Source organism: Ambystoma mexicanum, chromosome 2p, assembly GCF_040938575.1.
Source record: "Ambystoma mexicanum isolate Mex_15411 chromosome 2p, UKY_AmexF1_1, whole genome shotgun sequence".
Classification (NCBI taxonomy): domain Eukaryota; kingdom Metazoa; phylum Chordata; class Amphibia; order Caudata; family Ambystomatidae; genus Ambystoma; species Ambystoma mexicanum.
Window position 1 is genome coordinate 938,761,864 of NC_090923.1, and position 24,519 is coordinate 938,786,382.

The window sequence follows — 24,519 nt, forward strand, 5'->3', positions numbered from 1 at the left end:
GGGACTCAGGGCTAGCTATAGCCTTTTGGTTGTAGCCCCTGAGCTTCTATCCGGGACTATGCTAATGTCGGGACTGTCGGGACTCATGGCTAGCTATAGCCTTTTGGTTGTAGCCCCTGAGCTTCTATCCGGGGCTATGCTAATGTCGGGACTGTCGGCACTCATGGCTAGCTATAGCCTTTTGGTTGTAGCCCCTGAGTTTCTATCCGGGGCTATGCTAATGTCGGGAATGTCGGGACTCATGGCTAGCTATAGCCTTTTGGTTGTAGCCCCTGAGCTTCTCTCCAGGGCTATGCTAATGTTGGGACTGTCGGGACTCAGGGCTAGCTATAGCCTTTTGGTTGTAGCCCCTGAGCTTCTATCCGGGGCTATGCTAATGTCGGGACTGTCGGGACTCATGGCTAGCTATAGCCTTTTGGTTGTAGCCCCTGAGTTTCTATCCGGGGCTATGCTAATGTCGGGACTGTCGGGACTCATGGCTAGCTATAGCCTTTTGGTTGTAGCCCCTGAGTTTCTATCCGGGGCTATGCTAATGTCGGGACTGTCGGGACTCATGGTTAGCTATAGCCTTTTGACTAAAGCCCCTGAGCTTCTCTCCAGGGCTATGCTAATGTTGGAACTGTCGGGACTCAGGGCTAGCTATAGCCTTTTGGTTGTAGCCCCTGAGCTTCTATCTGGGGCTACAACCAAAAGATCTGGGACTATAGCCCCCCCTCCCAAACCCTCCCCGATGCTATCACTCCTAGAGCGTGCTCATCTTTCCCTCATTTTCCCTGCAAATCTATACAAATATGAAACATGTTAAACTGGCACCGCCTTCCCAATCAGCTGACGTATTTATTGTACTCCTATTTGTTAGCTTTTGAGTGCCCCCTGATATGTTGCGTGTGAGATACATGCGTGCATTCTAGTGCTGAGGGTACATCGTTTTAGGAGGTATATACCCTTTTCTGCATTGTGTTACTTGCACATGGGACATCACCTCAGAGGCCTCTCCCTGCAGAGCCCCTTATGAGGTTCCTGCAGGGAAATGCTATTGACAAAGGCTTCCGGCCTCAGATACACCACATCCCACCCTTCCCGCCGCGCGGCTAAGGCCTACCTTCAAGGAGTCGACAAGGTCCTCCACCAGGAAGAGATGGCGCAGCGTTTTCAAGGCAGACGTCAGGTGGGCCAGCGCGAGCTCTGCATACTTATCCACCTGCTCTTTGGATAGAGAGACATCCTCGTCGAGGTAGACCCTGTTGGGAGGCAAGGGGCACGTGCTGATCAGAGAGGGAAAATATGAGATAGTCCGTAGCACCCACATGGCATTAAGGCTTCCCCCATCCCACTCTCACTTCCTCCATCAGCCCCAGAGCCATGTGCCCAACGCCCTCCTTCCTTTTTCTCTTAGTGCTTTCCACAGAGCCAGTCCACCTACAATGCTGCTTCCCTTGAGTCCCCACCTCACTGCATGGCTCATATAATTTGTGACCTGGCAAAGCCCCGGCTCCATTTCCATGGTTCCTCAGACATTAGTCTTCACAACACCCTACAGCAGTGGTCTTCAAACCTTTTAGGCATGGGCACCCCCCAAGCAAAATATGGGCAGACTGGGCCCCCCCAAAAATGCCAAATGGACAGTAAGTCCAAATGGCTATGAACTATTGCGTGCCGTCACGGCACCCTAATCCCAGTATAGTCCCCGGGCTCCCCTACCTGCTCCCATCACAGTCTCTGGACTCCCTCATCCCACTCCTAGCCCAGTACCTGGGCTCTCCCCACCCCACCACAGTCCCTGGGCTTCCCGACCCTGCCCACAGCACAGTCCCAGAGCCAGTGGTGGCTGGTGAATTTTGTAAGTGGAGGGGCAATAATATTTGCACCATACATGCCAATGCGACCCAGCGCAGCGACTGACCCCGAACCAATCAAGGAGGGTTAGGGGGGTTTTCAACCGTCAATTTAAAAAAACATAATGCATTACAATGTTGCATTGTCGAGCATACTTTAAAAAAAATGGGTAAAATGCCAAACAGTTTGCAATTGGCGCTGGCTGGACAAGATGACAGGCATGATATTTTTGCTGGACATCTATGATAGATGTCCAGTAAAAAGATACCATCCCTGCCCCCTGGGCCCCACAGTGCCTAACACAATCAACATGATTATATGTGTATGCAAGGCACTTGGGGGCCCAGGGGTGGACTGGGACCCAAAATAGGCCCTGGAAATAATTTTCAAAGTGGCCCGATATTAGACATTTTCAGCATGCCCAACCCTTTTCCTATGGTAACATTTGGAAAGACTACACAAAAAAGACCCAGGGTGCAGAGGCCTACCGGGAAATTTCCAGAGTTCCCTATAGGCCTGCCCACCCCTGTGGGGGCCTAGGGGAAAGCATGATATTTTTGACTGGACATCTAAGATAGATATTCCGTCCAAAAAGACCATCCCTGTCCCCTGGGCTCCACAGCGCCTCAGAAGGAGAGATGATTTTGGCAGGTGGGTAGGGGATTGTGCAACAAAGGCATTTTTAAAATGCTTTTGTTGTAAAACCCTCCTTCCCCCTTCTACCCCCACTCGCCAAAATCAGCTCAACGGGCCAAAACAAACACACACACATACACACACACATTCACACAGCAATCTCTATCATTCAAACAAGCGCCCATCACCATACACTCACTCATAACACAAGCATACCCGCATCCATGAACATATTTGATTAAAAAATACATGAACATAAATGTACCTTCTGCAGGGGCCTATGCGTGGATGCTCAAACGCCCTGCTCCGTGCTGCGCTGTCCGTATGTGCGAGGAGGCGCAGGTGCTCCCCCTAGCATATACAGACATGCAGTGCCACAACCAGAATTTCCAATGAGCTATGCAAGGCTGGAGAAGCAAAATGCCCCCAGCCTTGCATGGCTCAGTCAGCATGTGCAGCTGGGGAACTGAACTGTCAAAGCGAAACAGTGTTTCCCTTTGACAGTTCAGCGAGCCCAGGAGCATTCCCTCAGATGGAAAAATCAGCTGAGGGAGTGCTCAGTGTTTCACTGGGCTGGCTCCTTGGCTCCTCCATATTGGGTAAGGGGGCCACTGGGTGGATGCCCCCTCACCCATTATGGATGAGCCGCCAATTCCGGACTAGCCTAGCAATGCCCGTACCAAAAATGCAAAATGCTAGTGTGGGCCAGTCAAAATGGGCCACTTTTTTGGCCAATGTGGGCCAGTTTGATGAGTTAATTCACTATGCAGCCAGTAGTTATGACCATTGTTGCTGAATAAATATTCTTTAAATATCACAATTTTCTTACATTTTAACAAAGAACACCCCCTTGGGTACTATTCAAACTGTGACTAAAGGAATGAATATCCATTTGCAACTGCGGGCCACTTTTTCATTGATGTCTGAGACAGTTTTATGCTCCAGTCCGACCATGTAAGCCGGCCCTACTCATTTCCTCCAATCTAAAAAAATATATATATTTTCAACATTTCATGCTGGCCTCTCGCATCCCCTCTGGGTGTGGGGGCGTGCCCCACAGTATGAAACCCCCTGTCCTATAGCCAACACTGCACACGAATCTCAGCCAGCACTCCCAGCACAATGCACCGAAATCCAGCCAAAAGTCCCCTCAGAGCAAACTCTTACACCTTTAACTCAAGTCTGTCACACCCAGGTATGTGCCTTCGCCCTGAGCCTCTCATTCATAGGTGCCCTGTACATTCGTAAGTGCCACCTATAAGCCAAAACTATTGCATTAGAGTACAGCTGGGGTGAAATGGCATTTGAGGAGGGATGCAGAGCTTGTAGGTGTTGTTTGGGTATTTACCCACCCCATGAATGCCCATGACCATGTTAATCCCTTTGGCCATGTCCATCCAGTTCCTGCCCCTCCCAAAACACTTCCTCCTCCTAGGATCGCTTTGAGCTAGATTTTATTTTTTAAAGCAGACTTCTGAAACTTCAGAACTGGTGTAATATAAATGTTTTAACCAGGTCTGCCTCAAGCCACTGCATTTAGTAGCACTCTGCATGGCCTTCACTGAAGTCCTGTTAATGGGTGGCTCAATGCACCGTCGCCCATTATGGATGATCCAGCCCTGCTGGCTGGTGATCGCAGTTTCCGTGGTTTCCCATCTCTATCTCATGGTGGGGTTAGTTTGGTTTGTAGGCACAAGTTAAAGGTGCACTAACAGTTGATGTGAGACTATACTGCAATGATGACCCCATATAAGGGTGAAATATGCAGGTGGGTGTGTGCATCCTTGAGAGTGGTCTGTTTGGGGTTTATAAAGCTACGTATGAAGTAGTAATGCCCTATAAGACTTTTATGGACCACAAAACATGCTTTTTGAGGTCATTTACATACCCACAGGATATTGCTCTGTAACTGCGAACTAGAGGTGGCCTTCCAGGGGCGGCTACTAGGTGGCGTTGTGGCACGTGTGGGTTAGCTGAAATGGCCTACTCAACTTTCACATTTCAGGTAGAAGGTTTTTCATACTTTTTTAAATCCACCATAACATTGGTGATCCTTAACAAAAGTTGAAATGGTTAATAAGAAAGGAGATGTCCAGGTGATTGATTGGGTGGGAGTCGTAGTGGAAACATTACATGGGGAGGGAAAAGACAAACATGAAAGCAAAGGAAGGCATATACAAATAGACAGATAGACACTATGCTAACAGTCAGCCGCTCTGGCCACCCACATGCACGAAGGCTTGGGGCATACTCACTGAAAGGGATTTACTCCATCGCTCTTGCTCACGGCCTGCAATATCTTCCTGTACACCCTGAGAGTGATGGTGGCACAGAGCACGAGCAGCGCCACGTACGAGCACACACTGATGATGCTGAACTGCGAGAGGCAGAGCATAGACACCACCAGGCTGGTGCAAACGATAGCCGAGGTCTGGGTGTTCCGCCAGTACACCAGGTCTGCAACTGCAGAGGAGAAAGAGGACAGAACGGTTGACAGGATCTGTCATATAGCAAGGCGCAGGAATAGAAGTGGCTATTCAGAGGGGAATGGAGCAATTTCAAGAGTCAAATCCTGTCATGCTTTTATGGATACCCATAATGAAAATAAAGGACAAATATTTACAAATCATACATTTTAGTGACAAACATTTTAATTTTTGATGGTCATTCTGAAAACCTGATGAGTTCTACTTTTCAGGGGTGCACGCCCAGCCCAAACTATTTGGCAGATTCAGGGCTATCTTTAATCTTTAATACGTAAATGGCACATATATGTCTGCTGTTGTCAGTAGCTGTGGACACTCTGGTAATTACACTGGCTTCTCAACAAAAATAAATGCTGGTGTGTTTCTGCTGGGTAATACTATTAGCAAAGAAAACATTTCGTTTTTAGGGTTAGGGTTATTGACCAAGCCACTTTCCTGGACTACCCTAAGACTGACCTTCAGGGCAACAAACTATCTTATTGCTTCCACATCTGTAGCTTAGGCTTTGCCCAGAGGTGATCCCTCCCAGATATCCCAGGATATATAGAATTGATATACTTACTCAAGAGGACACGTGGAGGGAGACAGAGATTTTGACTTAATGAGTTTCTCCTGTTCCCGGGTAGGAATGTAACACAATACAACCCAAGACTTACTTCAAGGCCCGTTCTGGGGCTCTATATTTGTAGGATGGTATTTCCCCTTCATTTTGATGGGATTCACACTATACGGCATGACTCAAAGCACCAGATACAAAGCCTGTCAATAGAAGGGCATGGACCAGTAAACTACAGCAGGCACCTAGGATTCCCATGGGAGAGAGACTAAACTGGACCAGTAATCTATAGAAGGCACCTAGGCTTCCCATGGGAGTAGAGTGCTGGACTAAACTGGACCAGTAATCTATAGAAGGCACCCAGGCTTCCCATGAGAGTAGAGGGCTGGACTAGACTGGACCAGTAAGCTAATGGGGTATCTAGGCTTCCCATGGGAGGAGAGGGCTGGACTAGACTGGACCAGTAAGCTAATGGGGTATCTAGGCTTCCCATGGGCGGAGAGGGCTGGACTAGACTGGACAGCACAGGGACTGAGAGTTCATGGAAAGGATGGTAGTCAGTGTAAGGGTTTGACACTAGGTATAGGAATTGAGGCTGGCTCATTGATTTACAGACCTACCGGGATCACTCTAAAGTTTTTGGCAATTGAGTCTAATGCCCCAAAGGAAGATTCTGTAGAGATGTGAACTAAGTTCTAATTAATGCTGATGTCAGTTTCCGAACGAAATCCCCAAAGGAGATATTGAAGCGCTTCCTATGACATCTGTAGGAATATTATCCTTGGCTATCTAACAGGTGGTTTTTCAGAATCCCAGGCAATACCTGTTTGCTTGGTGGACTGCAAAGTTAGAATTGTAATAATTTTCTGACACTACTACTGATTATAATGCAGACAAATGCCAAATACAATGAATAAGATAAAAAACCCACTATATAGGGTATGCATGGTGTTTGGCATACAGCAAATTAATAAATGAGCACATGTATGCTTTTCCCAACACTTTTCCAGACACATAAGGCACAGGTAAGTCACTACAGGCCGGTAAAATAGCTCAGCAGGTTGAGCGCTCACTGCTGCGATCTGAGTGTGATCTGCAGGTCGCAGGTTCGATTCCCGGCAAGGCCAACTCAGCCTTTCATCCTTCCGAGGTCGATAAATGAGTACCAATTTCAGTTGGGTGATATTGTATGTAAATATGTGCTCTGTAAAGTGCTTTGTATTAAGGCGCTATTTAAATAACACATCATTATCATTACACATTCAACGGCTGATTTTGTGGTGGAAGTGGGCAGTAAAAAGAGCATCATCTAAATGTGTGCATGTACACACAACAACATATGAGTGCAGTATATCCTAAAGGGGAGCACTGGGAGCCCCTTGACCCCATTCCATGAAGGTCAGAGTTCCCCCATGACTTCTCAGTTCCTTAGAGCGAATCACCAAGCTTTCAAAGCAAGGTTTAGCAAGCATTCACATAGCCAGAAGTATTGTCTTTTGTAAATACATTTTACAGGCCTTTGTCAGGCATCCATCATTTGCCAGCTATTGCCATTGTACACTTATATCATTGAACAGCTAATGTGAAGAAGGGTGAGAAACACAATTGCTGCAAACCGCACAGCTTGTGAAGTATGCACGCACACTGTCCCTGCCAGTCTTTGTGAGCATGCTGTGTGAATCCTTGCAATGTACTACTTTGCATGCTGATGCAAAGATGTGGCGTGGAGTGCTTGCAATGCAGTACATAATGCAGACAATGGGCCTCATTACCAGTCCGCAGGCAACCTGCCGGTTTTGCCGGCTCGGTTACCGCCGGACTCGTCTTACCATTCTGCCTCCGTGATTCCCGAAATTACCAGGGCATTACGACCCGGGTGTCCCGGGAATTCCAGAGGCGGAATTCGGTAAATCCCCATTCCCATTCGTGATGGTGCTGGTGTTTCCACGTCCGCCTGCAGGCGGGCGGTGTTAAACCTGCCAGGTCAGACCTGGCGGGAACACCACCTCCCGCCTTCAGGACTCGAGATCGGGCGTTCCGGAAATAACAGTGGCGGCGAGTTTACCGCCACTGTTATTTCCGGACCGCCCGACCCTTAATGAGGCCCAATCTCCTTAGACCATCACCATGTACATAAAAACAGTTGGCTATTGGTAGCTGTGCCACCCATCAGCCACCAGAAACAGTACCACAAAGAGGCAATGTTATGGAATGTGGGTCATTATATTTTATTTAACAGAAAGAGAGAATCTAACAATCAGAGTGCAATGCAGTACATCTCAAACCAGGAAGTGTGCGGTACAATAACAGAGTAACTGCTGTGAAATGTGATCGAATCCTACTTAGGTTTTTGATTTGCCTTGGTGCTGCTAATATAATGCTAGGTGCATGGGGGCCATCAGACCACCAGCAAAGAATCTTTCATAAAACACAGATTCCCTCCAACCCTACTCAGACTCGACGTGGACGATACGCAGTGCTACAGTACAATTCCAAGTGTGGAATGCCTGCCATGGCAGTCATTACACCACCCAAAAATAAAATGGGTTTTTAATATTGCGCTTCATGCCAGATTCTGGCCTCTAACCGCAGGACCGTGTGTCAAACCCATGCAGCTCAGTGTAGTCGTATTTCCAAGACGAGAACATTGCCCCTGAGCTGCCCTCAATACATGCGTTAATTCTTTGACAATTCATTCAGCCAAAGTGACTTAAGAGGGGGGAGGGTTTTACAGGTCATTTTGGCATCTACGGCTCCCCAGAAAACGCCATAGAAATGGTTTGAGCATAGCACATTTCTGAACAATTGCAAATTGAGGATTTGAAAATCACCAGCTACAGGAATTCTTTCTCTCTCTCACTCTCTCTCTCTCTGTCTTTCTCTCTCTCCCCTCTCTCTCTCCCTCTCTTTCTCTCGCACTCTCTCTATCCCTCTCTCTCTTTCTCTCTCCCTCTCTCTCTCTCTTGCTCTCCCTCGCTCTCACTCTCTCTCTCTCTCTCTCTCTCTCTCTCTTTCTCTCTCTCTCTCTCTCACTCTCACTCTCTCTCACCTTCCATTGCTCTTGCCATGTAGGGGAGATAAGTCTGCACAGACCTTTAGGAGGAAGACTACAGAGTGTTCAGGGAGATCCTAAAAGATGCCACAGTAAGCAGACTTCTAGTCCTCATCACTTGCAGATGCTGCTAGACGGCGCAGAGCAAATATTGTGCTAAAAGGGGCCTTTTGTGAAGGAAGCCTTCCCACCGATGCCGGGCTGCTGCTGAGTATCCATCCATAGGGAACTGATGGCCACCCGTTTGATGATTCATTCTAGTTCTTCTCAATATCTCTTCCTGCAATGAAGTAAAGTTCCACCACTTTACACCAGGAACTGGAGCTCTGGTTCTTGTGGGCAGCGGATTTCATGAGCACCAAATAAGTGAAGCAGTCAAGACTTGATCCCAATGGTGCAAAAATTGGAGAATAATTATTGGAAGCTATGGATGGCTCAGAATTAACTTCACTTCGGATCATCCCCAGCACCAGAAATGGAGACGAGAATTGGTGCCTGTAAGGGGCTAATATGATCGGATATAAATAATGCTTTGCCATGTGGCATTGTTAAGGGTACTGACTGGATTAAATTAGACAATCCAGGGATTAATGGAAGAGCACATTTCTCCAGCTTGAAGTCATCAGTAGGTGTACAGAAAGGCGCCGAGAAGAGTGGAGGTTGCACAGTCCATAGAGTGCTAGGCAACCAACCACAGAACACCAAGAATGTGTGGGGATAGACGTGCTGGCACGAGTTAACCCTTCGGGTGCTTGCTGCTTGGAAGAGGGTGAGAAGATGTCACGAAACTCTAAGCGAAAGGTCTTAACATCACTGGGAAATTTAGTGAAATTGGAAGAATTGTCCCCAAAAGCTGATAGCCCATTTCTCATCTGTACTTTTCTGCCAGCGATGTGGGAAAATATAACTTGTCTCACTGCGATTACCAGTGAAGATTCATTGCATATTGAGCTTCCCAAATGAGACAGCCCTTTGAATTGGGTGTTACTCGAATTCGCCTCTCCCGCAGTTGTATCTTCGCTATGTACTTGTGCAGGCACTTTATTAAAACTGGGGTTTAAGTTTACGGTCTGTTGCAAGAAACCCGTTAGGGCATATAATGAAAACCTAGATATTTATCCTTTTATTCCTACAAATAAAGTATTGAACCCTTCTACGGTATGTCCTGATGGGCAGACTAGAATGCCCGCTCATCCACATGATAACCCTATTGGCGGGAGAGAAACCATATGGTGGGCTCCTGAACCCCTGGAGCTGGACAACTATTGACAATATAATCAATTTGATAAAATGTTTATTTGCTGGAGCACTCATGGTTTGCGTTCTTTCCTCATACACCCTCAGGGTATAGCATATATTAAGTCCAGTGATGTATTCATCTTACAAGAAACTTGGCCTACTGAAGATTTTAACATTGATGGTTACATCTTACATCGTCATGCTATTTGCGGAATCTGGGGTTGTGCGGCTGCAGGTCTTGCAATTGGAACTCAGTCCTCGTTAAGTGTGAAACCCTTTTGTGATGAAATTTTTCACCATATGTTATGTTTGTGACTCTAAATAATCATTCTTCTCTGACTATGACCCTGATTATAAATATGTATATCCCCCTGACGGGACCCCGGTTAAAGAGATTCTCCACCTCATTGATAACATACTTTGTAATGGGTTTGAATGTTGTCCTGGGGGCAATGCTATTGTTGCTGGTGATTTGACAGTTATTCTGTCATTACAAGAAGATTCCTATTATGACTTGTGGTGTAAAAACAAACAGTTGACACCTGTGGGAGATCTGGAATGGGCCAAATGTATTAATATCTATGATTTGGTCTGCTTGAATAGCAAATACAGAAATTGGGAAATGGCCCAATGCACTTGGACTAACGGCAAACGTTTCTCCTGCCCTGATTATATTTTTGTAGATAGGAATCTTTGGGAAAGTTGTAGGACTGCATGATCGCTAAGCGTGGTGAATTGGTTGCATTCACCACGCTTAGCGATCATACACTACTATCTTGGTCCTACAAGCTTCCATCTCCAGGAAATGTTAATGATATAAATCATCATGTTACTTCGAATGGTCGGGGTAATCACATTCTATGGAGTAGTAGGAATGTCTCAAACATCAGTAATGTTGTTAACATTAACCAAACTCTGCTTCTCGGGTGGCTGGAGAGCAACCATTGGATCTCTCCAGACTGATGTTATTACGAAAGTTGTTACATTTGGACTTCAAGGTCTCGGTTGACCCGATGAATAAAGCCAATTTTTTCGATATTGCTGAAAATGCACCCTGATTAAGAATGGTCCTCAATATACATGGAATGATGAAAAAGGAATGACTGTGCGTGCAGCTACACAATATGAGAATTGGCTCTGAAACCATACATTTTCCATCACAAAAGCTAATTGGAAGTTTGTCTTCCGCCTCCTCAAAAACAATAACGAAAAGAAGTTTTGGGCCATGGCAAGAAATTTTGTAAATGGGCCATCCAGGCTTCAATTGAAACCAATTGGTGAATCTATATGGTGCCTTGTTATTATGGAGCTCTTATGAACCTGCTTGCTCATTTGTCAAGGACTTCTCATATTCTACAACAGCACAGATTTTTAGAAGGATTTGAGAGAGACGACATTGTCGTGATTATTAAATCTCTTAATAGTTCACATGCTCATGGCCCTGACTCCTTGGCTAATATTTTATTCAAAAAGAGTTCTGAGTTTTAGGCCTTTGTATTAGAACAGCTTTTCTATAACATTTTAAATAATGGTTTAATCCTGTGACCTGCTGGAAATCAATATTGATCCTTGTTTTCAAAAAGGGTACCCTTGATAACCCACAAGATTATAGACTGTTGGCAGTGCTTGACATTAGCCAAAAAAACGTGTCTGACATATTGTTACAAAAATGATCAAAATGGGCCACGGCTAAAGGGTTATTATCCCTGTTTCAGGCAGACTTTCGCAGTGAACGCATCACTTTACACAATATTAGTGCTCTCCATTTCATCATCTCTGCTTGCAAGGCAAAAGTGAGTGGTACATTGTACCTATGTTTTATAGATTTTACTAAGGCATTTGACACAGTTTCTCGCCCTCCATTATGGGCCAAACTGAAAAATGTAGGAGTCTTGATGCATCTTTATTACACTTCCTTATTTCCTTTTATACCGATACTACTGTGGCTGTGTTCTAGCTCCCATGCTCTACAACTTATATGGCAGTGATATGGGTTCTGCTATTGAGTCGGCCCGTATTTTTCCACCTCGTATTGGAAACATATGGATGCCATGGATAGGATATATTGACAAAACAATTCTAGTAGATCAAACTCTGATTAGCCTCCAACATTTGCTAGATGCCTTATCTTCTTACGCTGGAAAAAATGTTCTTAAAGTAAATGTACCTAAATAACCAAAGTTTTGATTATTGAATTTAAATCCAAGAAATTTAGTTTCTGCTGGATATTTAATAAATCTCCTTTAGAGATAGTGGATAGATATATTTATTTGGGATTTCCTGTTTGATATTCTCCTCCCAACATTTCTATGGCAGCTTTATTAGGCTTAAAATTCTAAAGAAGTGGTTGCCGCTCAAACGTTTTTGTATGCAAAAAAGATGCTTACAATATTGAGGGCCTCACTTCGATTTATCATAAAAGTATATTACCAGGAATACTTTATGGACCTGCTGTTCTGCCTGAATCCGTGATGGCCTGGGTGTCAAAACTGGAGGGCAAGATGCTGCGTTCTTTACTGGGAGTCCCTATTTCTGATCCAATGGAGGCTCTCCGCTGTGAGTCCCGTCTATTCACTCATTGTGGCGTGTCCAACGATGCAGTCTTTTTCTCACTATCTATTCATCTACTCTTCCTTCAAGCACATTAATTAGTTACTTGGCATGTCAATATGCCCAGGGATGTGATAATGATTTTACGCCTTAGTGCACTGTCTCATTTTTAGCTCATTTTTGAGGACTTGACCCTGGCACCTAATGCGTTAGATATTTTAGAAAATAAAACCAGAGATTTTGATATCACTACTAAATTTGACAGATTAGTAAAGAAGAAACTGTACGTAGCATATAGTATGCAGGGTTTCTGATGTAATTTTCTGCCTTCTTATCGAACCAAATTATTTTCTCTACAAATACATAGATTTATTATTTATCTATGATTAAGCATGTTCCCTACTCGACAACATACAGACCGTTGGATAAACATGCCTCGCAATGAGCTGGTTTGCAGACTGTGTAATTTGGCTGTGAATTCTGCACGCCATCTCCTTATGCATTGCATGAATCTGAAGTGTTGTCATTTAAAGAGTAACTCTTCTCTAACTATTAATGAAGATTCAATTGAAACAGACCAGTTTTGGAGCTCCATTTTTGGGGCTGAGTCCATTGTAATTACCGCAGCTGCATACTATGTGTGGAAAGAAGCCCTTTGTCAGATTGCTGTGATCTGAGGATTTCTTTGGGAGACCCTTTTATGAACTTATTGCTAAAACAGAGCGATATCCATCTTATGAAAGACATTTTAATTACTGCTTTTGATGGAATTCGATGTTATGTACATTTGAATTATGATTATTTTTTTATCCAAATCTATTGTTGAATGGGTTTAATCATTTTCTTTGCATGATTATAAGTAATTTATATATATTATCAATTCTTGATGTTATATGTATTATTATTATTGTTTATAAAATGTCCAAAAAAGCATGGTCTTCCGGGTCCAGAAGGGCCTCGGGCTGGAGTGATCCTCACAAAAGAGATGGGCACTGAGTTTTGGATGGGGGTCCGGGTGGGCACTTTAATAGGTTGAGTGATGGGCGAGGATGGACCTTGCTTTGGGGATGAGCTTCGCTGGGGTGAGCCTCAGCGTGGGGATAGGCTTGCATGAGCATCAGGGGCATCCCTTGGGTAATGTGCCGGGACCACCGTAAGAAACATGCTTGCTAAGATTGCCTTTGGCTGGGGAGAGTATCTCTTAAGTAAAATGGGACAATGCCACAACTTTCAGATTGTATCACAGTGTTCTGCAAATGTTGGCTCTCATGATGTTTTGGACTACAGCTCCCATCTGTCCTGGTCAGCATAGTCAATGGTGAAAAATCACGGGAGTTATAGTCTAAAACATCTGGGGACTCACAGGCAGCAGGCCCCAGTTAAATGAACAATCAGACAGCTGCATTTCATGTCGTATCTAGCAGATTATAAGATTAGTCTTTATTCTGAACTGTATATTTTTGTCTATCATGTTAAACCTGGCATATCCATATATATATATATATATATATATTAACTGAAAAACCTTAGTTATGGTGCAGTTAAGTTGCATAGATTTAAACCAACAAAACCCTTGAAATTCAGAGGATGTGGAAAGGCATGACTAGCTTAACTCAACGTGCTCCAATTGATGTCCCCCATGATGCTATGTCCCCCATAATGGCAATTTGTATGTCATTGTGAATCCATTCTCTTATAATATGCCTGTGCTCATGGGCTTTAAGCTGGGCATGACTTCCCACATCCAGTGAATTTCAAGGGTTTAGTTGCATTAAATCTGCGCAACTTAACTCTTTTTTTAAAATGCTTTTTCACATAACCGTGGTTATATTTGCTATGTAATCCAAATAACCCCGGTAATCCGTAATTGCCTGCAAATAACTGTGGTTATTTGTGTGTGATGCACAAAAATAACCCTGGTTATTTTCCACTATAACCCCAGTTAATGTGAAAACGTTTGAGCTCTGAACTTTGTTCCCAGCCTCCCCATGCCCCATCGCCCCAATTTCTCATGGTGTCCTCTTTCCACCTTCCCCATCACTAGCCGGATGCCATTTCATCCTTACCCCTCTTCCAAGTGGTATTTATTTTTTCCACTTTTTAATCCTAGTTATTCCCACTCTAACCCCGATTATCTCTTGCATCAGACAAAATAAATTGTGGCTTTTTCTTTTCCGAGAAGCCTCGCTGATGCATTGTTGGACACATATATAGCTTTAATTTTGGGGGAAGGGGTCACACCGATCTCCGTCAAATATTTTAACACCTACTGGACAGAATAATCCGTGACCGCTCCTGGAAATCGAGTGAACCCTTCATGTCCATGTTGTTTCATACCTGGTCCAATTCCATCCAGCGGTTTTTGTTGTGCGCTGCACAGAAATCTGGATTTTTCCTCGATGGTAAAATTAATGGAAGTAGGTCAAAAAACATGTTTTTTTGCTGCGTTGCTACCTTTTAATTTTTTAATGAATCCCAAATTATTCAGTCTGGGGGAGGAGGATGTCCCATGCCAAACTTTATGTTTGTTAAATATCAGCCAAATCCATTAAGTCAAAAGTTATTAGCAATTCCATTTTCAGTTTCCTATGGAACGTGATACTCAATTTAACTAAAGTGCGTTGCCGCCCCACTATTTTATATATATATATATATATATATATATATACATACACAGGTATATATATAAATTCAGTGAAAATAATCTTGGTTAAGAGAGTTATGGTGATCAGATTTAATGCAACAAAACCCCTGAAATTCAGCAATCACATTTTTAGCAAGTCCCCCTTAACTATGTGCCCCCTGTTACGCAGTTTATGACCACAGTGGTGATATCACAGATGGCATCACTGATGACATCACTAATTACATCATACATGACATCCATAATTACATCAAATGTTACATTACTGATTACATAATTTAGAATATTAATATTTTGTTGACCTCTTTTGACACATATTTTATTACACTTAATAATAACAACATGACATGTAACAATACACTGATAAAGAAGTATGATATGATTACGTGTGGAGCATTATTGTGTAGTACTTGTTTCAACTTATACACTTTAAAATAAAAATATGTAACATTATACAAATGGTTTGAATGTTATGTATTAGTAAAACATTACAATACTTTATTGCAGGGAAAGTATCTGATTCTGGTAAAACTAGTTCATGTATTTCAAATATAACATAATATAATAAGCATATGTAGAGTAATATTGTTACAATTATCCTTACTGCAATAATATTACATGAACACATTGTTTTCTAACAGGTACAATAAAAAATAATCACATTGAAAAGAAATGATGTGCCCGTGTACATTGTGATAATATATAATGCAAGAATTCAAAGTTTAGTTAATATGCACACAAAAAAAAAATATTCAGGCTACATAATTGTAAACCATGTGGTACGTTTAAAGAAACCTGGGCAGAATACATTGTACTGTGTAAGTATGAAATATGTACACATATGTTAAAAACAGAGCTGTCATATTTCAAAATGTAATGAATCAAACCAGTGACATCAATGATGTCCTGATGTAATTAGTGACAACATCAGTGATGCCATCAGTGATGTCATGTATGATGCAGTTAGTGATGTCATCATTCTGGTCCTAGGCTGCACAACAAGGGGGCTCCATAGTTATGGTGGACTTGTTCGAAATGTGATTGCTGAATTTCAGGGGTTTTGTTGTGTTAAATCTGATCACCTTAACTCTCTCTTAACTAAGGTTTTTTTTCACTGAATTTCAAAGGTGTTGTTACACTATGTTTTTTTCCCGGAACATGTTGTGCCAATGGGTTTCTTTGGGACCCACTAAAATAAAATATATTAGTGAGGAGGTTGCTGCTCTATAATTAACGGTGGTACCTAGATGCATAGGAAATCCGAAAATTGTATTGCTAGTAACTTTTGTATGACAGATTTGACTTCCAAAAAAAAGGTTTGTTCGGCCCCCCTCCCACTAAGAATAGAGAATTTGGGAAAGATTTGTTAAGAAAGCAAAAACAACACTGCTTTCGGCCTGCTGCCATTCATTTTCCCCTAGAGAAAAAGTCACATTTTTTCAAGCACAAAAAATGCTGGATGGAATTGGACCATATAAGCAACAACTTGGGCACCAGCACTGACTCAATTTCCGGGACAGGTTTGGAGTAAATCCATCCAGGAGTTTTACAAATATTTAATGGGGAGTGCGGTGCCCCTGCACACGCAAAAATAGCTATATCTCCCACGGTGCTTTGCACCTAGATGCTGAGAGCCTTTTCAAAAATGTAAAAGCAGCATTTTTTTCTGAAAAGCCATTGCGAATAACTTTTCACTTGCTGGATGGATTTGGAAGACATTTTCAAAACAAAAGGTTTCTCAAGGGCCCCTCCCCCCAAACTGCAAACACTGGAAACGATACTTTATAAAATGAAAAAGTTATAAAGAAAACAATACACCACCGTTTTTAGCCCATTTTCCCATAGAAAAAAGGGCAGTTTTTAAACAGCCATAGTGCGAAAACTGCTTGGAAGATTTGCACCAAATAAGAAACCACTTGGGCAAAAGTAATTGACGTAATTTCTTTGGCTGCTTTTTGCTAAATCCATCCAGTAGTTTTTCAAATATTCGACAGAGAAGGGGGTGCCCCATCCTAATTAGAACCTTTATAACAGCTGTGGTGCTGGATGGATTTGGATGATTTTCCAATCAAAAAGGTTGTCAAGACCCCACCAAACTGGAAATCTTGGGAAGAATTCATGAAAAAATTAAAAAGTTATTAAGAAAGCATAAATAAACACAGTTTTCAGCCCAGCTCCATTTGTTTTCCCATAGAGAAGAGGTGCAGTTTTTGAACAGCCGTAGCGTGAAAATCGCTTGGCTGCTTTGGACCAAAAAAGAAACAATTTGGGCACAAAGCATAGACTTAATTTCCTTGACTGGTTTGGAGTACATCCATCCAGTAGTTTTTAAAATATTCGAAAGAGACATTGGGGTGCCCCCTGTTCCTTAAAACCTTTATATATATTGGCATTGGTGCTTTGCAGCAGAGAGGCTGAGATGCTTTTCAGAAATGAAGGCACCATTTTTGATTGCTCGATTCAAGTAAGCCTCGCGCTATTCCGGGACAAGCTGCAAATCAAAGAACTCAAATCCCTATTTGGAGGAGGCAAAGGATTGACATCAAACTTTGCAATGAATTCCTCCATGACCTTACAGGGTCTATTAATGTTCTTGACATTAGAAAGATACTCAAAACTTTTCTGTTTATATAGTTACTCCTATGGGAACACTGATTGTATTGAAAGACAGCACTTAGATGGTCTGCTGTATGCGCTACATAAATACTAATTCCGATAGCATAGCAATCCCATCAGGCTAGAGGTCGCGAGAGGGAAAGAAGACACCATGTGAAGTTTGGGATTTGGGGAGGGCTGGAGAGCGGTTATGGGTAGAAAACGCCTGGTTTATAAGGGGAAATCCACGTAAATCTCATGAGATTACAGCAGCAACGCCTCAAGACCTGCTCAGAAAAAGCTCCCAAAAAATATGCATTACACAAAGCGATGCGTGATAGGGGGTAATGGGAGAGGTTAGGGGAGGAAAAAGCAATTGAGTGGAGTGAGGGGGCCTGGAAAAAGGGGGGGGACATGTTGCGTACCTGTGAGGACTTTTCAATTTTGAACAATTTTTCCTGTTATAGTGGGAATCGGCGAACCGCCACTCTACCGCGGGAATTTCTTTTATTGGAAATGATTACTGTGAAATTATTCCAGGAATAAGGAGTCCGAAAAAAATAAATAAATGTTTAACATCTACAGCCTACATGTACAGGGCAGGGGACAATGGGTGTTTGGTAATAAATGGTGTGACTTGGCCAGTGGCCATTGCTAATCGGCCCAAAAGAAAGATAATGGTAACCGGGGCCACGGTTGAAGGCCATAGCTAGTGAGGCCCCAGGAAACTTTGCAAAATGTTTGGCCATGGCCACTGGCATGAAAAAGAAAAGAACCAACCGATGCGGTAGGTCATTGCTAATGTAGCAATACATATGCAATTTGTTTAATCTCCAAGCCATCATCGATCAGCTTTTTTCAAGCAAAAGACAAACTTCTTTTAATTGTGACACATTTTTTTATTCTGAGGTCACAGAGTTACAAATTCATACATCAATTCGTATATTATGTATGAACATTATGCATTCAGTATGTAAATGACATTACCAAAACATAGGCGCAGAATTAAACAAAAACGAATCAGACTAAGACCACCTAATTACCCTACACGTGTTTCAAAGTATAATGGGGGGGGGGGCTTGACTCATGTGACCGAGGATATAAGTTAGAGATTATTCAAATTCTGTTGCTCCTCACTGATGACAAACTGATATGATGTGATAGATCATTTATAACGCGCTTAATAGCCAAAGGTTTCTAAGTGCGGACCCGCGGATCGAACCTGTATTGCTTCATGTCGTCTTGCTGTCAAGGCGAGCATGTTGCTGCTGAGCTATCCTCCCGAGAGTGCAAAGTAGCTCGGATGAAAGCCTGCCTACATTTTTCTCAGTGTAATAGTATATAATGTGTGACTCTAAAACAAAAAATATGAAATAATGAAAACTAAATACAATGGTCGAATGGAATGGGTTAAAAATAACTTCATAGACAAGTGTAAAATGAAGGATGACTGATGGAACGGGGATGAGTGCTGTGAGAGAAAGCAACGGATGAAAGTGACTCAATAAGTGGTCCAAAGGTACCAAGGCCGACCACACAAGTGAGGGTGCCGAAAAAACCGAAAAAGTCACCAAGTGGTGCCACACCTCGAGAGAAAAATATGCACTCAAGGTGCACACCCAAGAATAACTATACAATGCACACAATCCGGTATACCACAAGGAGGCCCAACTCACCTAACAGGCACCACCTGCCACCTGAATTATACTTAAAAGTAAAAACACTGAAGGGTTCAGTGAATGATGTCACTAACAATCTGAAAAGAGGAGCAGGAAATGTATAATTTTTGTATCCACAACATGGCGGTCAGAAGTATGTATCTCTGCCAAACCATTGCTAAATATCTTCAGATAATGTGCAGCACCTGCCAGAATCTTCTGAGATGCGCATTAAATGCGAAAGGGGAACATTATCAGGCCCAGGTGCTGCTAAATTCAGCACATAGGCACAGGCTCATCAATTGCTGGAACCTGTGAAAACAATAGCACAAATAAATAATACGAGCGCCACACAATGACTAAAACTGGCCACGAGAGAGAGAGAGAGCGCGCGCGAGTGCTAGAACGGCGCATAATACACTGCGTGAAACCAGTTGATATTACTGGGTCTGAAAGACCACCGTCCATTGTGGGGGTTATATCATTCCGAAAGCATCTCTCTCGCTCTGTGGATGCGCACAAGCTGACGTGTTTCACTGGTCAGGACCAGGGGTGGACTGACTCATGGGGAACTCTGGAGATTTGCCAATAAACCTCTACGCCCGGGGCCTCTTGTGTGGTAAGCTATTTTATTTCGACGTGTTCCCATAGGAAACTGGTTGGGCTTGCAGAACACAGGTAATATGAGGCCACTTTGAAAATGATTTCCAGGGCCTCTTTTGGTTCCCAGTACACCCCTGATCAGGATAGTACAACAAGTACAGAGTAAGCGCCCCATCTTATACGTGTATGCCCACTCCTCTGTGCATGCCACTTGGGACTAAATTTAGCCCCCTCTTCAGCTTTAGGCTGTGGGGGAGCGGCGAGAGGAAGCACTGATAGTCAAGTCAGACGACCTGCAGCTGCTTGTCTTGACACCCAGCTCCTCTTCAAATCGTGGGCAGTAATTGACAGACCCAGGTGTCGAGAGACTGCCTTCACTTCAAGGACCGTCTTTCAGGGAGCATTTATTCAAAGATCCCTTGTTGGAATTAAAGCTTTCCTCTGGTGCAAGGGGCCACCGTGAGGTGCCTACCGCAGGCAGCTCCAGGCTTCAGCTGCATGGCTCAGTAGACAGACTGATCACCAGGCTTGGCAGCAGGGCTCAGCACTAGCCCTGTGGGCTCAGCCCCAGCCCTGTGTACAGGGGCTCAGCTCCTGCCACAGATGCACAGCTCGGTGAAAGCTCAGCACCAGCCCTGTCCTAAAAGGCTCAGCTCCTGCCGCAGATGCACAGTTCTGCAGAAAGATTCAGCACCAGGCTTCAGCTGCATGGCTCAGTAGACAGACTGATCACCAGGCTTGGCAGCAGGGCTCAGCCCCAGCCCTGTGTACAGAGGCTCAGCTCCTGCCGCAGATGCACAGCTCTGCAGAAAGACTCCGCACCAGGCTTCAGCTGCATGACTCAGTAGACAGACTGATCACCAGGCTTGGCAGCAGGGCTCAGCACTAGCCCTGTGGGCTCAGCCCCAGCCCTGTGTACAGGGGCTCAGCTCCTGCCACAGATGCACAGCTCGGGGAAAGCTCAGCACCAGCCCTGTCCTAAAAGGCTCAGCTCCTGCCGCAGATGCACAGTTCTGCAGAAAGATTCAGCACCAGGCTTCAGCTGCATGACTCAGTAGAAAGACTGATCACCAGGCTTGGCAGCAGGGCTCAGCCCCAGCCCTGTGTACAGAGGCTCAGCTCCTGCCGCAGATGCACAGCTCTGCAGAAAGACTCCGCACCAGGCTTCAGCTGCATGACTCAGTAGACAGACTGATCACCAGGCTTGGCAGCAGGGCTCAGCACTAGCCCTGTGGGCTCAGCCCCAGCTCTGTGTACAGGGGCTCAGATCCTGCTGCCGTTGCACAGCTCTGCAGAAAGACTCAGCACCAGGCTTCAGCTGCATGACTCAGTAGACAGACTGATCACCAGGCTTGGCAGCAGGGCTCAGCACTAGCCCTGTGGGCTCAGCCACAGCCCTGTGTACAGGGGCTCAGCTCCTGCCACAGATGCACAGCTCGGGAAAAGCTCAGCACCAGCCCTGTCCACAAAGGCTCAGCTCCTGCCTCAGATGCACGGCTCTGCAGAAAGACTCAGCACCAGGCTTCAGCTGCATGACTCAGTAGAAAGACTGATCACCAGGCTTGGCAGCAGGGCTCAGCACTAGCCCTGTGGGCTCAGCCCCAGCTCTGTGTACAGGGGCTCAGCTCCTGCCGCAGATGCACAGCTCTGCAGAAAGATTCAGCACCAGGCTTCAGCTGCATGGCTCAGTAGATAGGCTGATCACCAGGCTTGGCAGCAGGGCTCAGCACTAGCCCTGTGGGCTCAGCCCCAGCTCTGTGTACAGGGGCTCAGCTCCCGCCGCAGATGTACAGCTCTGCAGAAAGATTCAGCACCAGGCTTCAGCTGCATGACTCATTAGACAGACTGATCACCAGGCTTGGCAGCAGGGCTCAGCACTAGCCCTGTGGGCTCAGCCCCAGCCCTGTGTACAGGGGCTCAGCTCCTGCCACAGATGCACAGCTCGGGAAAAGCTCAGCACCAGCCCTGTCCTAAAAGGCTCTGCTCCTGCCGCAGATGCACAGCTCTGCAGAAAGATTCAGCACCAGGCTTCAGCTGCATGACTCGGTAGACAGACTGATCACCAGGCTTGGCAGCAGGGTTCAGCACTAGCCCTGTGGGCTCAGCCCCAGCTCTGTGTACAGGGGCTCAGCTCCTGCCGCCGTTGCGCAGCTCTGCAGAAAGACTGAGCACCAGGCTTCAGCTGCATGACTCAGTAGACAGACTGATCACCAGGCTTGGTAGCAGGGCTCAGCACTAGCCCTGTGGGCTCAGCCACAGCCCTGTATACAGGGGCTCAGCTCCTGCCACAGATGCACAGCTCTGCAGAAAGACTCAGCACCAGGCTTCAGCTTCATGACTCAGTAGAAAGACTGATCACCAGGCTTAGCAGCAGGGCTCAATCGCAGCCCTGTGTACAGAGGCTCAGCTCCTGCCGCAGATGCACACCTTTGCAGGAAGACTCAGCACCAGGCTTCAGCTGCATGACTCAGTAGACAGACTGATCACCAGGCTTGGCAGCAGGGTTCAGCACTAGCCCTGTGGGCTCAGCCCCAGCTCTGTGTACAGGGGCTCAGCTCCTGCCGCCGTTGCGCAGCTCTGCAGAAAGACTGAGCACCAGGCTTCAGCTGCATGACTCAGTAGACAGAATGATCACCAGGCTTGGCAGCAGGGCTCAGCACTAGCCCTGTGGGCTCAGCCACAGCCCTGTATACAGGGGCTCAGCTCCTGCCACAGATGCACAGCTCTGCAGAAAGACTCAGCACCAGGCTTCAGCTTCATGACTCAGTAGAAAGACTGATCACCAGGCTTGGCAGCAGGGCTCAGCACTAGCCCTGTGGGCTCAGCCCCAGCCCTGTGTAAAGGGTCTCAGCTCATGCCGCAGATGCACACCTCTGCAGAAAGATTCAGCACCAGGCTCCAGCTGCATGGCTCAGTAGAAATACTGATCACCAGGCTCTGTGTACAGGGGCTCGGCTCCTGCTGCAGATGCACAGCTCAGGGGAAAAGCTCAACACCAGCCCTGTCCACAAAGGCTCAGCTCCTGTCGCAGATGCACAGCTCTGCAGAAAGACTCAGCACCAGGCTTTTGCAGCAGGGCTCAGCACCAGCCCTGTCCACAAAGGCTCAGCTCCTGCCGCAGATGTACAGCTCTGCAGAAAGACTCAGCACCAGGCTTCAGCTGCATGGCTCAGTAGAAAGACTGATCACCAGGTTTGGCAGCAGGGCTCAGCACTAGCCCTGTGGGCTCAGCCCCATCCCTGTGTACATGGGCTCAGCTCCTGCCAAAGATGCAAAGCTCAGGGGAAAAGCTCAGCACCAGCCCTGTCCACAAAGGATCAGCTCCTGCTGCAGATGCACAGCTCTGCAGAAAGACTCAGCACCAGGCTTTTGCAGCAGGGCTCAGCACCAGCCCTGTCCACAAAGGATCAGCTCCTGCCGCCGATGCACAGCTCTGCAGAAAGACTCAGCACCAGGCTTTAGCAGCAGGGCTCAGCCCCTGCCCTGGTTACCGGGGCTCAGATCCTGCCGCAGATGCACAACACAGCGGAATGGCTCAGCACCAGGCCTGTCCACAAAGGCTCAGCGGAAAAGCTCAGCACCAGCCCTGCCCACACAGGCTCAGCTCCTGCTGCAGATGCACAGCTCAGCAGAACAACTCAGCACTAGGCCTGTGCACACTGACTCCATACCAGGAGTCAGCACTGAGGCTTAGTGCCATGACTAAGCACTAAGGCTTAGCATTAGCCCTATGAGCAAACATCTGTGCTAGAACTGAGAGCTGGTAATCAGCATCTGCACTCACTGCCAATACTCAGAGCCAGGACCTATCAAAAGGTTCAGCACAAGGGAGCTACACCATGGAGGTTCGTGGGTGTTCATGTTTTAAGGTGCCATAGGCATGTGCTTGTTGATAATAGGCGACAATACTGCCCATGCCCAGTAGATGTCACTACTCCCTATGCTTACAAGAACAGCATCAATTTCATACATTTTAAGTTATAGTGTTTGTTTTCTAATACTCTGAAGTGAAAATATAATATCGATAATATATTGGTTGATCATTTACCGTAGATTTATATTGTGGTCCTGCATTAGATAAATTGAAGAAAGAAATAATTATTATCATCTTTGTTCATCTCGATGTTACAGTCAGTTTGCAATCGTGGGTTTGGGGGGTGTAAATGGGCTGATTCGCCCCAACATCGTCCAATTCCCATGGCGCGTGTAGTCCGCTCGAGCTATCCTCGGCCGGAAACACATCCACCCTTCCGGAGATTAGTAGTTCATCCAAAACTCTACATCCTGAGAGTGCAAGAGGTGGACATGGGACACGAGAAGATGAGGAGGTGCAAGTATAAACCCGAAAGAGGGCGAGGGTGCAGGAGGGCGGTGGGTCAGATCGACTGCAGCATTGAAACTCGAGCAGATCATGCGTGGGTAAAGCGTAGCGGGCGGGCTGGCGGTGTCACCGGAAGCCTCTACCCGAAGGGCGCGTGGGAAAGGTTGTGCCGGGAGAGAGGGGCGTGAGAGTGCATGGGGTGCAAGCTGGCCGGGTACTTCAGAGGGCAGACCAGCTGCCTGAGTCCAGCTGTGGGATTCTACGGCGTCTGGTTCACGAGGCGCTGCTGCTGGTGTGCCAAAAGTGTGGCTACCACACGCTCTGGCCAGTGATCACTGCGTGC

The 24,519-nt window shown here is 45.7% G+C and overlaps 1 protein-coding gene across 1 annotated transcript in view; it reads right to left on the reverse strand.

Moving 5' to 3' along the window:
- RTN2 (reticulon 2) overlaps positions 1 to 24,519 on the reverse strand; it is a 330,108-nt gene that overhangs the window by 94,858 nt on the left and 210,731 nt on the right. The window contains exons 5-6 of the mRNA XM_069644694.1: positions 4,728 to 4,935; positions 1,103 to 1,241 (exon numbers count right to left, since the gene is read on the reverse strand). Coding sequence (XP_069500795.1) covers positions 1,103 to 1,241; positions 4,728 to 4,935 — 347 coding nt within the window. The remainder of the gene's footprint in view (positions 1 to 1,102; positions 1,242 to 4,727; positions 4,936 to 24,519) is intronic.